Below are 13,758 nucleotides of genomic sequence, written 5' to 3' on the forward strand. Positions count from 1 at the left end.
ATGACCATTTTCATTCAAAATGAATGGATAGCTCATCATATAACATCCTTTTTAACACACAATTCAGTCAATCTCTCTAAGGAATGTAGTCAAGAAATAGTAGAAAATACCACTTGCTGTATTAGACACTGATTCTCTGATTAATTAATACATACATGCTTCCAGTGCCAAATCAGAATGGTCTATAGATTTTTTTTCGATAGCATCAGTATGTATTGTATATATATCTCACGTCATAACTCTTTTATGCTGATCACTGATTTTATACTGCTAACGTAATTGTAATATCTGCTTTGTTCAAACTGAGGAATAACAACATTGGTGCCACAACGTGTTCCTGCAATAATGCTATTCATCTAGCTTGTGACCCAGTATTAACACGTTTACAGAAACTATGAGCAACTAATATTATATCCAAGAAGTACCAACCCTGTATCAACTCAGAATGCTGTCAACAAACCATGCTAGGAAATGACAGCGGTGCTCTACCATTCATGTATAGGGACAGTTTTATGCATTTGAATGTGTTGTTTTTTTAACCAAGATTTTTTTGAATAAAAATGTGGTTGTTTTATGTTTGTCTGAATTTGCGATGTTTATCATACAAGTACATTGCCGTACAGTTTTCTACATTACAATTGCTGCCATTTATTTCACACTGGTTCACATGGATTATACTATAGTTGTATGGTGTCCTCTACTGGTGAAAAGTTGCCTTGCCTGATACACACCAGAAACGAGGGTTCATCAAGGGTTCTTTGGGAAAGATGATGGTTCTATGTGTAACCATAATGACTCAAACACTGAGCTCTTCAATGGTTCTTTACAGTTCACAAAAGGGTTCTTTGCTCTTTTTAGTGATAATTCAAATGTAGGCGCGCCAGCTCATTAGAATATTCCGGTGCGCGGTTTGCTCACAGCTCTTTTTGAGTGAGTGTCATTCCAGTTTATGTAATCTGTTGTGTTATGCTATTAAATATTGTCTATGGCCAGTGCAGTGTCTTGTGAAAGACTCACGAATGGCCTTGTGTCAATTGAGAACGGTTGACTGAATCCGTCAGTGGTTCTCAATTCTCTCATCAGGGACCCCCAGCTGTTCCAGTGGTAGCTCACTTGATAACGCCTATAGAACTTAACAATATAATATGTGCACATGTTGCAAATTCAATCAAGTTTGACAGAGATCACACTTACATTGTCAGAAGAAATGGTCATAGTTAAAACGACAATCTATTTGATTGAGAGACCGTAATGAGATGTCAACCATTTGTGGAACTTGTCCTAGTAATATGGATAGTGTCTATCTACAAATGTATCATGCTCTGAGAAAATGACTTTTCATAGAGAGTAAATAAACGTCTGTGAATTTAACTAAACCACTTCATATTTTCATCAATACTAACAAGATGAATGTACTTTGAAAGTATTCTCTAAATCTCACTTTCTATCAACTTAGGAACCTCTTCCTGTAGCCACAGCAATCCATAGGTATCCATTTCTAATATTGGCGAGGTGACACTGGTCTGTGCACTACACTATATTTATATTACGTGTGAGACACTCCTGTCCAAATGGTCTATCTTTAGTGTCCTCAACTACGGGTCCACACTGCCACCCAACTCCAAACACTTTGACTTAGAATCAAGCTAAGTTTACCTGCTATATATTTTATCTGTAGTCACCTGAATTTTACAGAGATTAAAGCCTACTCTGATAGTACAGTGTAATTCAGGACAAAGTGGCTATTTTCAGGGCTTGAAGTTGAAGGCCTCGCCCCCTGTCAGCAGTCCTATGACCCACAGAACAATGAAGGGAAAATGAGGAGTGTTGATAGGTGGAGAGGCCAGCTGCTGCTGCTCAACCATCCTCAGTAGAATTCAAGCCTTGTCAGTCTTAGGGCTAAATTCAAACAAAATAGGGACATATTATCCAAGAATCCACTTTAAATAGTTTAATTGAGAGGCATTACAGTAGCTTGTGTGGCTGTTTGGAAATGAATGAATGGGAATGAACGAATGAAAGAACATGAAACATCCTTTGAAATTATTTAAAGCTACTGAGATACAGGGTGGAGCCACTGGTCAAAACAACCAATATTAGGTTAATAACCATTAGCTTTGACCGCATTATCCCTCTTTAGCCACTACTAAACCAATGACAGTGTTGAGGCTGAATCATGGTAGTGGACTATAGCCCGGAACACCCCAGTTGCTTCTTTCAGTCTGTGACAGCTGTATGAGTCTGTCTCCGCATTCAGATTTGGCAGAGCTGAGATTCCTACCGACTGAGGCAGGCAGGCAGGCGGCTATATTTAGAGGGGATAGGATTAAATTGCAGTAGGCAGTGGGGGATTCAGGCTGGGAACCTTTTCTCTGCTCAGCCTTTTCTAGCCTGGACTGGGTACCAAGAGGACCTGTGGCCATCATTTCTTTCCCTCTGCAAGCCACCAATTTTTCCCCACACCATGGACCCCAAAGCCATGAAGGAGGAGCTGCGCCTCTTCCAGAGCACCTTGCTCCAGGATGGCCTCAAGGAGCTGCTGAACGAGAACAAGTTTGTGGACTGCACTCTGAAAGTGGGTGATCGGAGCTTCCCCTGCCATAAACTCATCATGGCTGCCTGCAGCCCATACTTCAGAGAGATCTTCTTCTCCAAGGACGGCAAGGAGGTGGAGGCCACCAAGGAGGTGGTCCTGGACGATGTCAATCCAGCCATCTTGGACATGATCATCACGTATCTGTACTCGGCCGAGATCGATCTCACCGACGAAAATGTGCAGGACATATTTGCCGTAGCCAATCGTTTCCAGATTCCTTCAGTCTTCACCGTGTGTGTTAACTATCTTCAGAAGAAGCTATCCGTGACCAACTGTTTGGCAATCTTCAGGATGGGTCTGGTCCTCAACGTGCCCAGGTTGGCGGTGTCTGCCCGTGACTACATCGCAGACCGCTTTGATATCCTCTCTAAAGACGAGGAGCTCCTCCAGCTGGCCGCTCATGAACTGTTCGCTGTCATCGGTGGCGACTCGCTCAATGTGGAGAAAGAGGAGATGGTGTTCGAAGCCCTCATGAAATGGGTCCGCAACGACAAAGACAAACGTGTCCAGGTACTGGGTGACGCCTTCGAGTGCATCCGCTTCCGCCTCATGCCTGAGAAGTACTTCCACGACAAAGTGGAGACAGACGAAATCATCAAGGCCGACCCGGAACTTCTGAAGAAGGTCCAGATTATCAAAGACGCGTTCCAGGGGAAACTCCCAGAGAAGAAAGACAAGGTAGCTGGGGATAAGGGGGCGGATGGCGAGGGTGGCGAGGCAGAGGATGTTTTCCCAGGTTTCCTAAACGATAACCGTCGCCACGGCATGTACGTCCGCGACCTGATCCTGATGATCAACGACACGGCAGCGGTGGCGTACGACGTCAACGAGAACGAGTGTTTCCTGGCGGCCATGTCGGAACAGATCCCCCGGAACCACGTCAGCCTGGCATCACAGAAGAACCAGCTCTACCTCATCGGAGGACTGTTTGTGGACGAGGAGGACAAGGACGCTCCCCTACAGTGCTACTTTTATCAGGTAACCAATTATTGTTCATTTAGAGTTTTGGTCACTTCTTTTGATGGTTTCAAATCTTCTATTGGTAATATTTGCCTTTCAGAATCTACGTTAGCTCACTAAGTTACATCGACAAAGTCTTTGTTTGATGTTAGAATAAACTGTTTTTATTCATAACTCTTATTCATAATAGATGAGTGCAGTCATTCAATCAGTCATTCATTCATCCAACCCTGTGTATTTCAGTTGGACACTCTTGCAGCTGACTGGGTAGCTCTGCCCCCCATGCCTTCCCCTAGAGCTCTTTTCAACATGGGAGAGTGCGAGAACCTGCTGTTTGCTATTGCTGGAAAAGACCTCCAGAGCAACGAGTGTTTAGACTCTGTGATGTGCTATGATGTCCAGTGAGTGGATTAGATTCAATATGACTAGTTCACTCAGTACAGTAGAAAGATATCGGACTTCTCAGCGCTTCTCTCTACCATTTCAAGTGTGTGTTTTGACCCTCCTGTTCTGTGATGGCTTTCCCCAGGAAGATGAAGTGGAGTGAGACCAAAAAGCTTCCCCTGAAGATCCACGGCCATTCTGTGGTCTCCCATAAGGGCCTGGTGTACTGCATTGGAGGAAAGACTGATGACAAGTGTGTGTGTGTGTGTGTGTGTGTGTGTGTGTGTGTGTGTGTGTGTGTGTGTGTGTGTGTGTGTGTGTGTGTGTGTGTGTGTGTGTGTGTGTGTGTGTGTGTGTGTGTGTGTGTGTGTGTGTGTGTGGTCTTGTTCTTCTATCCTTGTCGGGACCTGAATTCCCCCAAAGTCCACACAAGGATAGTAAAACAAGGAAAATTAATGGGAAATGTCAACGGTTATTTTAAGCTTAGGGGTTATGTTTAGGGTTTGGGTTACAATTAGGTTTAGGGGTTTAGGGTAGGATTAGAGAAAATAGGATTTTGAATGAATATCAATTTAGGTCGCCACGATGATAGAAAATTAAGTGTGTATGTGTGTGTGTGTACATGTCTGTTTGCTAAAGATATGGTGTTGCAGCTGTTTGTAGTCTATCATTCTAAGACCTAAGCATGTCAGACCATAGAGCTAGTGTAGGAGTCATTATTTTCATTATGGAACTACACATGGTTAAGTAAACAGTTATTCAAACGTGACCGTAGTGAAAATAATCTATTCTATGGGTCACATGTGAGCAGTGGAGGCTGCTGAGGGGAGGATGGCTCATAACAATGGCTGGAATGGAGTCAATGGAATGACATCAAACACATGGAAACCATGTCTTTGATGTGTTTGGTACCATTCCATTAACTCCATTCCAGCCATTACTATGAGTCGTCCTCCCCTCAACAGCCTCCACTGCATGTGAGCACGTATTGTAATACATTTTGTCTGATTTATTGAATCCAAACCGTAACTGTAAATCCATCACAGTCTTTCTATACTGTTGCCAGAAGGACAATTCCTGAGATCTGACAACCCTGTCTATCATTCTCCTGCGCAGCAAAGCCCTGAACAAGATGTTTGTATACAACCACAAGCAGTCAGAGTGGAGGGAGCTGGCTGCCATGAAGACAGCCAGAGCCATGTTCGGAGCCGTCGTTCACAACGGAAAGATTGTGGTGGCCGGTGGAGTCAATGAGGAAGGCCTCACTGCTGCATCTGAAGTCTACGACTTTGGAACAAACAAGTATGTAGAATTTTCTTTGGTGATAAAACAGTTTAAGAACTTGTTACACCTTTTAATATCATTCACCATAATAATACCATTTGCTGTTTCTGGAGGGTAAACGTTATTAGTTATCTTGAGTCAGGATGGCCTTAATTATAAAGAGTCCCCCTGATGCTATCCCTAATGACCTTCTTTCACAGATGGGAGACATTCACAGACTTTCCCCAGGAGAGGAGCTCAGTGAACCTGCTGAGCAATGAGGGGGCCCTGTACGCCGTGGGGGGCTTCACCATTATCCAGAATGACAACAAGGAGGTGGTCCCCGCAGAGGTCACTGATGTTTGGCAGTAAGACCCCTCTTTTAATGTTATTATGTCATCAACCAGGATTTGAACCCAGGTCGTCTTCATGCATGCCACAGGACTGTGTTAGCCCATTATGCTAAAACCTAGACAGTAACTAAGTGAGATAACACAAGTTCACCTTGTTCAGCTCTGTTTGATGTGGGTTTGTTATTTTAGATGGCTTACATTTCCATTCCTGTGGACAAAAAAGTAGAACATATTCATCTTAGTTCAATTATAATAATTTGTTATATAAATGTATGATAAGAAATAAAGGTAAAGCTGAATGAAAAAGGAATGAGAGGGCCCTACTTGGTCAGTGGTTGTCACGACTTCTGCCGAAGTTGGTTCCTCTCCTTGTTCGGGCGGCGTTCGTTTTCCATTTGTTTTGTCTTGTATTCCCACACACCTGGTTTCAATTCCATCATTACATGTTGTGTATTTAACCCTCTGTTCCCCCCATGTCATTGTCCGGAATTGTTTATTGTAAGTGCATGTGCACGTTTATTCTGGTGTGCGACGGGTTTTATACCCATTTATTGTTTGTTCTGATTCCGGTTGTTTTTATTATTAACTTCTTGACGCACGGATCATTTTCGTAAACAACCGCTTTTTAATTTGGCAGAGCGCCAAAGACTTTGCTCTCCTGCGCCTGATTTCTCTGCCGCCAGTACGCACCCATTACAGTGGTACTGTACAAACAATCAACTACGTCTTTGTTTGTTCCTCATCACTGTATATTCGTTTTCCCTGTGTTAGGTACGAGGAGGACAAGAAGGAATGGAGCGGGATGCTGAGGGAGATGCGTTATGCCGCTGGCTCCTCCTGTGTATCCATGCGCCTCAATGCTGCCAAGATGCCCAAACTCTAGACCCTCGCTGCGCCATCATGATTCCCCATGATGCCCTCTGTCTGCCCTGGATTACCACCATCTTCTCTGGGTAGTCTTTCCATTTCAGTAATAGAGGGGGTGTCACCGTCACATGACAACTCAAATGTGGACTCTTATTGGTTGATTGTGTTGAGAGATTCTTTTTGTCACTTTATGGTCAGAAAGTGATATTCTGTACAATAATAACAACATCTACTTTGCGTCAGTGAAGACTGCATCAGTATATTAGTTTCCCTCACTATCGAGTTACCCACAACGTGTATTTAGCTAGCTTTTTTTGTAAAATAAACATTTGTTCAAAAACTCCTGTTATGGTTGATTTTAATTTGGAGTAAGTTTAGTTTAGTTTAAACATCTGTCTGTCCATAGCACACATGTTTTTCTAGAACTAGATTCAGGTCGAGATATGGTAAATAAGGAAATTAAATATAGGTGTGAGCCGGTTGGTAGAGTAAAAACAAACAGGGTAAACACCAACTCATTGGCCGGTCTAAACAACTGTCCTGCATTATGCATATACTATGTACACCACAGTATGTGTCATACCAACACTATAGGTACCAGTAGATTTCCACAGTAGGTTTGACATACAGTAGGTTAATCTCCGTAACCAAAAATTATGGAAAAATTACCCTATTGTCTTACCTTAATAGAAAATGAAGCAAGTAAAATTGAAAGTCACCCAAGTAAAATACTATTTTAGAAAAAGTCTAAAAGTATTTGTTTTTAAAAATACTTAAGTATCAAAAGTGTATATAATTTCAAATTCCTTATATTAAGCAAACCAGAAGGCACAATCCTCTTTCTTTGTTATTTACGGATAGCCAGTGGCACTCTCCAACACTCAGAAATAATTGACAAACAAAGCATTTCTGTTTCGTGAGTCCACCAGATCAGAGGCAGTAGAGATGACAGGGATGTACTCTTGATAAGTGTGTGAATTGAACTTGCACTGTAACATTACTAAATACTTATAACCCCCACAGCTTTTGACCGTTTTCACCGGCATCCATTTCTAGTTCACTAATGTCTGTCATCAACATGTATCAAGCATATCAACCTGCAGGCTGATGCCAAATGCAGGACATGTGACATCATAGTACAGTACAGTAACACTAAGCCACTGAACCACTAGCACTGAGGGGGAATAACGCAGCTCAATGTACTCCACGCTATTCCTCCCTTTATATAACTGCTGCACAGGAATGATGTACTGTACCCATAGTGAAGAGGAAGTAGTATTGTACTTCTCGTATATTTTTAATAGTTTCATGTCAAATACAGCTGAAATAGGATCTGAATTCTTTGTGAATACGGGTTCTATGCAGAAGTCAATGGGGTAACGCCCAACAAAGGCACAGTGCGTGACATGCTTGTGTTTTCCTGTAGTGGGGGCCACACAGTGCTGTACGAGGTTAAAGTAGCTGAAAGGAGGGACTAGATGTGGCTGATGTTTAAGAGAGAGGAGGAGGAAAGTCTCAGACAGGATATCGATGACTGAGGGAACAGCACTGACTGACTGACTGACTGACTGTAAGTTTCCATATCCCTAACTGTACTCTAGCCTTGTTTATACCTGGTGCTAACATACGTCTTTTGTCCTGATCTTATCCACATTCTGATTGTGCCCACATTGTAGCCGTTGCATCTACACACGGTATTAAAATGTGTCTCCTATCCTTCAACTGTGTCTGCATTGTGACCAGATTCCCTAGTGCCTCCCAGTATGCAGAGTATTTGACAATTTCTTTCAAAATAATATGTATTTATTTATTTTAAGACATGGTGATACCGTCAATGATTTTAGAGACCGGTATAGTGATGATTTAAATTAATTGACCATCCAGATCGGTTTATACTTGAATGATAATATCCAAATACTCTGGGTCCCTGACTACCTCCGGAGGTGGTCAGGAAGATCTGATCACTGACAGATCACAATGTGTATTTTAATCGTCCACACCTGTCTAAAAATGTGGGCCCAATCCGAATGTGGACAAGACCAGGACAAATGACGCATGTTAGAACCAGGTATAAACGGGGTTATGACTCAATGTGTATAAAAGAAATTCTAAGGATGATTTTTCTTTATTCTAGTCTAGCGGTGATCATACTTACTAGGTGGCTGCACATGTTACAGTATTTTCTGAAAGGAAGAATACATGAAGTGCAGAGTAAAAAAGTAAGGAACAAGATGAGAAGGAATAATCAGACCTGAGGTGTAAACTTTCCACTGGCATGGTGTAGATTTTTTTGTTTGTGTAAGCTGCCAAACAAACCTGAGACTGTCTCACACCTTTTGTGATAATGAGAGGAGAGGGAACTAAATGTTTTAATTTTAATTAGTATTGGTAGAATAAGTTTAGAAGTTGAAATTGTTAGAGGTTGGTGTTGAAAAGGTGAGGGTAAGTGACTGTTTTAGAAATAGTTGTTGTAGTAGTAATAGTGGTAGTAGTAGAAGTAGTAGTAGTAGCAGTGGTAGTAGTAGTTGTAGCAGTATTAGTAGTAGTAATAGTGGTAGCAGTGCTACTAGTAGTAGTAGCAGATGTAATAGTAGTAGCAGAAGCAGTAATAGTAGTAGAAGTAGTAGCAGTAGTAGAAGTAGTAGTAACAGTAGTAGAAGTAGCAGTAGTAGTAGTAGTTGTAGCAGTATTAGTAGTAGTAATAGTGGTAGTAGTAGCAGTACTACTAGTAAAAGTAGCAGTAGAAGTAGTAATAGTAGTAGCAGAAGCAGTATTAGTAGTAGTAATAGTGTTGACTGTGGTAGAAGTAGGCCTAAAAGCAGTGACAGTTACTGTTGGTGGGTTCTACAGTCCTGCAGATTTTTATCAAATTTTTAAGTGTGCATTAAATTGTAAAATAAATCACAGTGTCACCAGCAAAGCACCCCCACACCATCACACCTCCTCCTCCATGCTTCACGGTGGGAACCATACATGCGGAGATCATCCGTTCACCTACTCTGCATCCCACAAAGACACAGCGGTTGGAACCATAAACCTCAAATTTGGACTCATCAGACCAAAGGACAGATTTCCAACGGTCTAATGTCCATTGCTCGTGTTTCTTGGCCCATACAAGTCTCTTCTTGTTATTGGTGTCCTTTAGTAGTGGTTTCTTTGCAGATATTTGACCATGAAGTCCTGATTCATGCAGTCTCCTCTGAACAGATGATGTTGAGATTTGTCTGTTACTTGAAGTCCATGAAGCATTAATTTGGGCTACAATTTCTAAGGCTAGTAACTCTAATGAACTTTTCCTCTGCAGCAAAGGTAACTCTGGGTCTTCCTTTCCTGTGGCGGTCCTTGTGAGAGCCAGTTTCATCATATCACTTGATGGTTTTTGCGACTGCACTTGAAGAAACTTTAAACGTTTTTGACATTTTCCAATTGACTGACCTTCATATCCTAAAGTAATGATGGACTGTCGTTTCTCTTTGCCTTTTTGAACTGTTCTTGACACAATATAGACTTGGTCTTTTACCAAATAGGGCTATCTTTTTACCACACCCACCTTGTCACAAAACAACTGTTTGGCTCAAACGCATTAAGAAGGAAAAAAATTCCACAAATTAACTTTTAACAAGGCACACCTCATGAAACTATTTGAAAGAATGCCAGGAGTGTGCAAAGCTGTCATCAAATCAAAGTGTAGCTACTTAATAAAATATATTTTGATTTCTTTAACACTTTTTTGGTTACTACTTGATTCCATATGTGCTATTTCATAGTTTTGATGTCTTCACTATTATTCTACAGTGTAGACAATAGTACAAATAAAGAAAAACCCTTGAATGAGTAGGTGTGTCTCAACTTTTGACTTGTATATAATTATATAACTCTCTGTCTCTACTTAGGTGTCTCTTCTAGGCCTATAACAACAATCACATCACGGTCATGTCTAGCGCCATCTACGGCGGGAGCAAATCCAACGATAACTGCACCAACGTGGACAGCCTGATGAAACGCTACTACCTGTATGTCATGTACAGTGTCATTTTCATTGTGGGGCTGCTGGGTAACGTCACCTCCATCGCCATCTACCTGACCAAGCTACGACCCTGGAAGTCCAGCAGTATCATCATGTTCAACCTGGCGTTGACAGATCTTCTGTATATTCTGAGTCTGCCTTTCATGGTCTACTACTACACCAACGGTGAATCCTGGACCCTGGGTGACTTCATGTGTCGCTTTCTGTGTTTCGGGTTCCACTTTAACCTATATGGTAGTATACTGTTTCTCACCTGTTTGGCTGTGTTTCGATATGTCGTGGCGGCGCGTCCTCTGAGGGCGGCGCAGGTGCAGCAGAAGAGGTGGGGTATCTTGGCGTGCGCCGCGGTCTGGGCTATAGCCGTGACAGAGATCGTGTCCATGCTCACCATGATCACCATGGAGAAGAAAAACAACAAGACACACTGTTTGGACTCTGCTAGCAGTGACCCGGCTGTCCTGTGGTGGTATGGTTGGCTGCTGACCATGCTAGGCTACCTGCTGCCCCTGGTGGTGGTGGTGTGTTATGTGTTATATCGTCCGTGAACTAGCCAAGGGGCCCCACAACCACAGCCCTTGCCGGGGACGGGCACACCGCCTCACTGTACTGATCCTGGTGGTGTTCGTGGTATGCTTCCTGCCGTACCACGTCCTGAGGATCCTAAGAGTAGACACCAGGAGGAAGCCTGAGTCGTCATGTATGTTGGTGCACTGGGTCCACGCCGCTTATATCCTGTCCAGGCCCGTAGCGGGGCTCAACACCTTCTTTAACCTGGCTCTGTACACCCTGGCTGGGGACAAGTTCCAGCAGGCCTTCCTCAGTGTGTTCCCCTGGGGCCCCTGGTGGACCAAGTTCAGGACTCACCTCAAACTCAGCCTGGCTGTCGTCAGTAAGCCCAGTAACACAGCTTCAGCCAAAAGGCCAGCAGCCAAGGATATGGCATGAAATAAGGACATGAGATATAATACAGTGTTCTGTGTCATTCTGTTTGGACATTACTATCATGGCAATATATTGTCCTACAATATTGTATATACTGTACTGTGATCCTGTAAATAGAAAAGCTTTTATTAGATTTTATTATACGCCAATATGAGGTTTACAACATTGATGTGGTTTCTATAAAAATATTACATACTTGTAAAGAGTGACTTTATATCTACTGTATAGTCTAATTGATATTGCCATATCACTTTATTATAAATAAACGTTTAACAATCCAATATCCGTCTCAGAGCTTGGTGGGTATTTGATGCATTGTTCTGGCATGACTTGAGAGAAACAAGAACATCATACACTTGGCCCAGGACCAGAAACATGTCAACATGATTCAGACAACAAATGTTTTCAATTCTATACCCAGTGTTGGCACTCTCTCAGGTATGTATTTCTCACCTACTTAACACAAGCAACTTTGAAATGAGAGTCTTGGAATAAGGAACATATTGGCTGTGGGGAAAGGAGTGGCTGGGCAGAAAGATGTCCTGCTGTTATGTGACATCTGTTTCACATCTGATATTATGGCGAATCACAGAACCACTTTCTAATAATAAAACTGATTTTTATTTATTCTATTTTTTTATTTCACGTTTATTTAACCAGGTAGGCCAGTTGAGAACAAGTAATTTTTTACAACTGTGACCTGGCCAAGATAAAGCAAAGCAGTGCAACACAAACAACAACACAGAGTTACACATGGAATAAACAAACGTGCTGTTACGGCTGTCGTCTGAATGAGACCAAGGTGCAGCGTGGTAGGCGTACATTTTGAATTTATTAAAATGAACACCAAAAAAAACAAAGATAAACAACACGTAAAGTATTGTAGCGCTAACACAGCAACTAACAAAAACAAGATCCCACAACAGAAAGTGGGAAAAAGGGCTGCCTAAGTATGATTCCCAATCAGAGACAACGATAGACAGCTGCCTCTGATTGGGAACCATACTCGGCCAAAAACAAAGAAATAGACAACATAGAATGCCCACCCCAAATCACACCCTAACCTAACCAAATAGAGAAATAAAACGGCTCTCTAAGGTCAGGGTGTGACAGTACCCCCCCCCAAAGGTGCGGACTCCTGGCCGCAAATCTGAACATATAGGGGAGGGTCCGGGTGGGCATCTACCCTCGGTGGCGGCTCCGGTTCGGGACGTAGCCACCGCTCCCTACGCTCATCCTTCCGCTTCTGTGGAACCGGACCGTGGACTTGTACCTGGCAACCGTCCACCCGGCTCCTTCGGGCCGTGAGAGGGTGTCCGTCCTCGTCTCGTGCCTCACCGGGAAAGCCCTGGTGTGGGCCAACGCCGTGTGGAGAGAGGGAGATGCGGCGTTGGACCAATTTGAGGAGTTCACCCGCCGCTTCCGGGCAGTCTTCGACCACCCGCCCGAGGGTAGAGCGGCGAGTGAGCGCCTCTTTCATCTGAGGCAGGGGACGAGGAGCGCACAGGAGTTCGCCCTGGAGATTCGAGCCCTGGCTGCCGGCACGGGATGGAACGACAGGGCCCTGATCGACCATTATCGCTGCAGTCTGCGTGAGGACGTCCGTCGGGAGTTGGCCTGCAGAGACACCATCCTCATGTTCGACCAGCTGGTGGACCTGTCCATCCGGCTGGACAACCTGCTGGCTACCTGTGGATGTTCAGATCGGGGTCTGTTGGTTCCATCCCCACGCACCCCCTCTCCGATACCCATGGAGCTGGGAGGGGCGGTGCGCAGGGAGACCGGAGGGGATTCCAGCTCGTGCACCATCTGTGGCCGCAGAGGTCACACTGCCGGTCGGTGCCGGGTTGGTTCCTCTAGGTATCGAGGCAGCAGGCAGGGCGCTCTGGTGTTACCCCAGGTGAGCCGGCACCATATGTTTGTGTATGTCACTTTCCCTGAGTTTTCCCCGCATTCCCAGCATAAGGCGCTCGTCGATTCAGGCGCATCTGGGAATTTTATTGATAGAGCGTTCCCCCATAGTTTAGGGATCCCCATTGTTCCCGTGGCTGTGCCCTTCCCCTTTCATGCCTTAGATAGTCGACCATTAGGGTCAGGGTTGATTAGGGAGGTCACCGCTCCTCTGGGCATGGTGACGCAGGGGATCACTAGGAGATAATTAGTCTCTTCCTCATTGACTCTCCTGCGTTTCCCGTGGTGCTAGGCCTACACTGGTTAGCTTGTCATAACCCCACTGTATCTTGGCCACAGAGTGCTCTCACGGGGTGGTCGCGAGAGTGCTCGGGGAGGTGTTTAGGGGTTTCCGTTGGTGCTACTACGGTGGAGAGTCCAGACCAGGTCTCCACCGTACGCATTCCCCCTGAATA

At 43.9% G+C, this 13,758-nt stretch overlaps 1 protein-coding gene and 1 pseudogene across 1 annotated transcript; both read left to right on the forward strand.

The window, feature by feature from the left end:
• Positions 1 to 2,235: 2,235 nt before the first annotated feature.
• LOC120033218 lies at positions 2,236 to 11,395 on the forward strand (annotated as a pseudogene).
• LOC120033515 (kelch-like protein 41b) lies at positions 2,258 to 6,756 on the forward strand. The gene is made up of 6 exons (XM_038979886.1): positions 2,258 to 3,574; positions 3,800 to 3,957; positions 4,086 to 4,193; positions 5,057 to 5,242; positions 5,425 to 5,571; positions 6,328 to 6,756. Exons 1-6 carry the CDS (start codon positions 2,465 to 2,467, stop codon positions 6,437 to 6,439), a joined length of 1,821 nt encoding a protein of 606 aa, XP_038835814.1. The 5' UTR covers positions 2,258 to 2,464; the 3' UTR covers positions 6,440 to 6,756.
• Positions 11,396 to 13,758: the final 2,363 nt, after the last annotated feature.

Source organism: Salvelinus namaycush, chromosome 40, assembly GCF_016432855.1.
Source record: "Salvelinus namaycush isolate Seneca chromosome 40, SaNama_1.0, whole genome shotgun sequence".
Lineage (NCBI taxonomy): Eukaryota > Metazoa > Chordata > Actinopteri > Salmoniformes > Salmonidae > Salvelinus > Salvelinus namaycush.

Coding starts and splice junctions, on each gene's coding strand:
- LOC120033515 (XM_038979886.1), top strand. CDS start 2,465: ATGGACCCCAAAGCCATGAAGGAGGAGCTGCGCCTCTTCCAGAGCACC. Junction 3,958..4,085: donor GTGATGTGCTATGATGTCCA/GTGAGTGGATTA, acceptor GGCTTTCCCCAG/GAAGATGAAGTGGAGTGAGA. Junction 5,572..6,327: donor GAGGTCACTGATGTTTGGCA/GTAAGACCCCTC, acceptor TCCCTGTGTTAG/GTACGAGGAGGACAAGAAGG.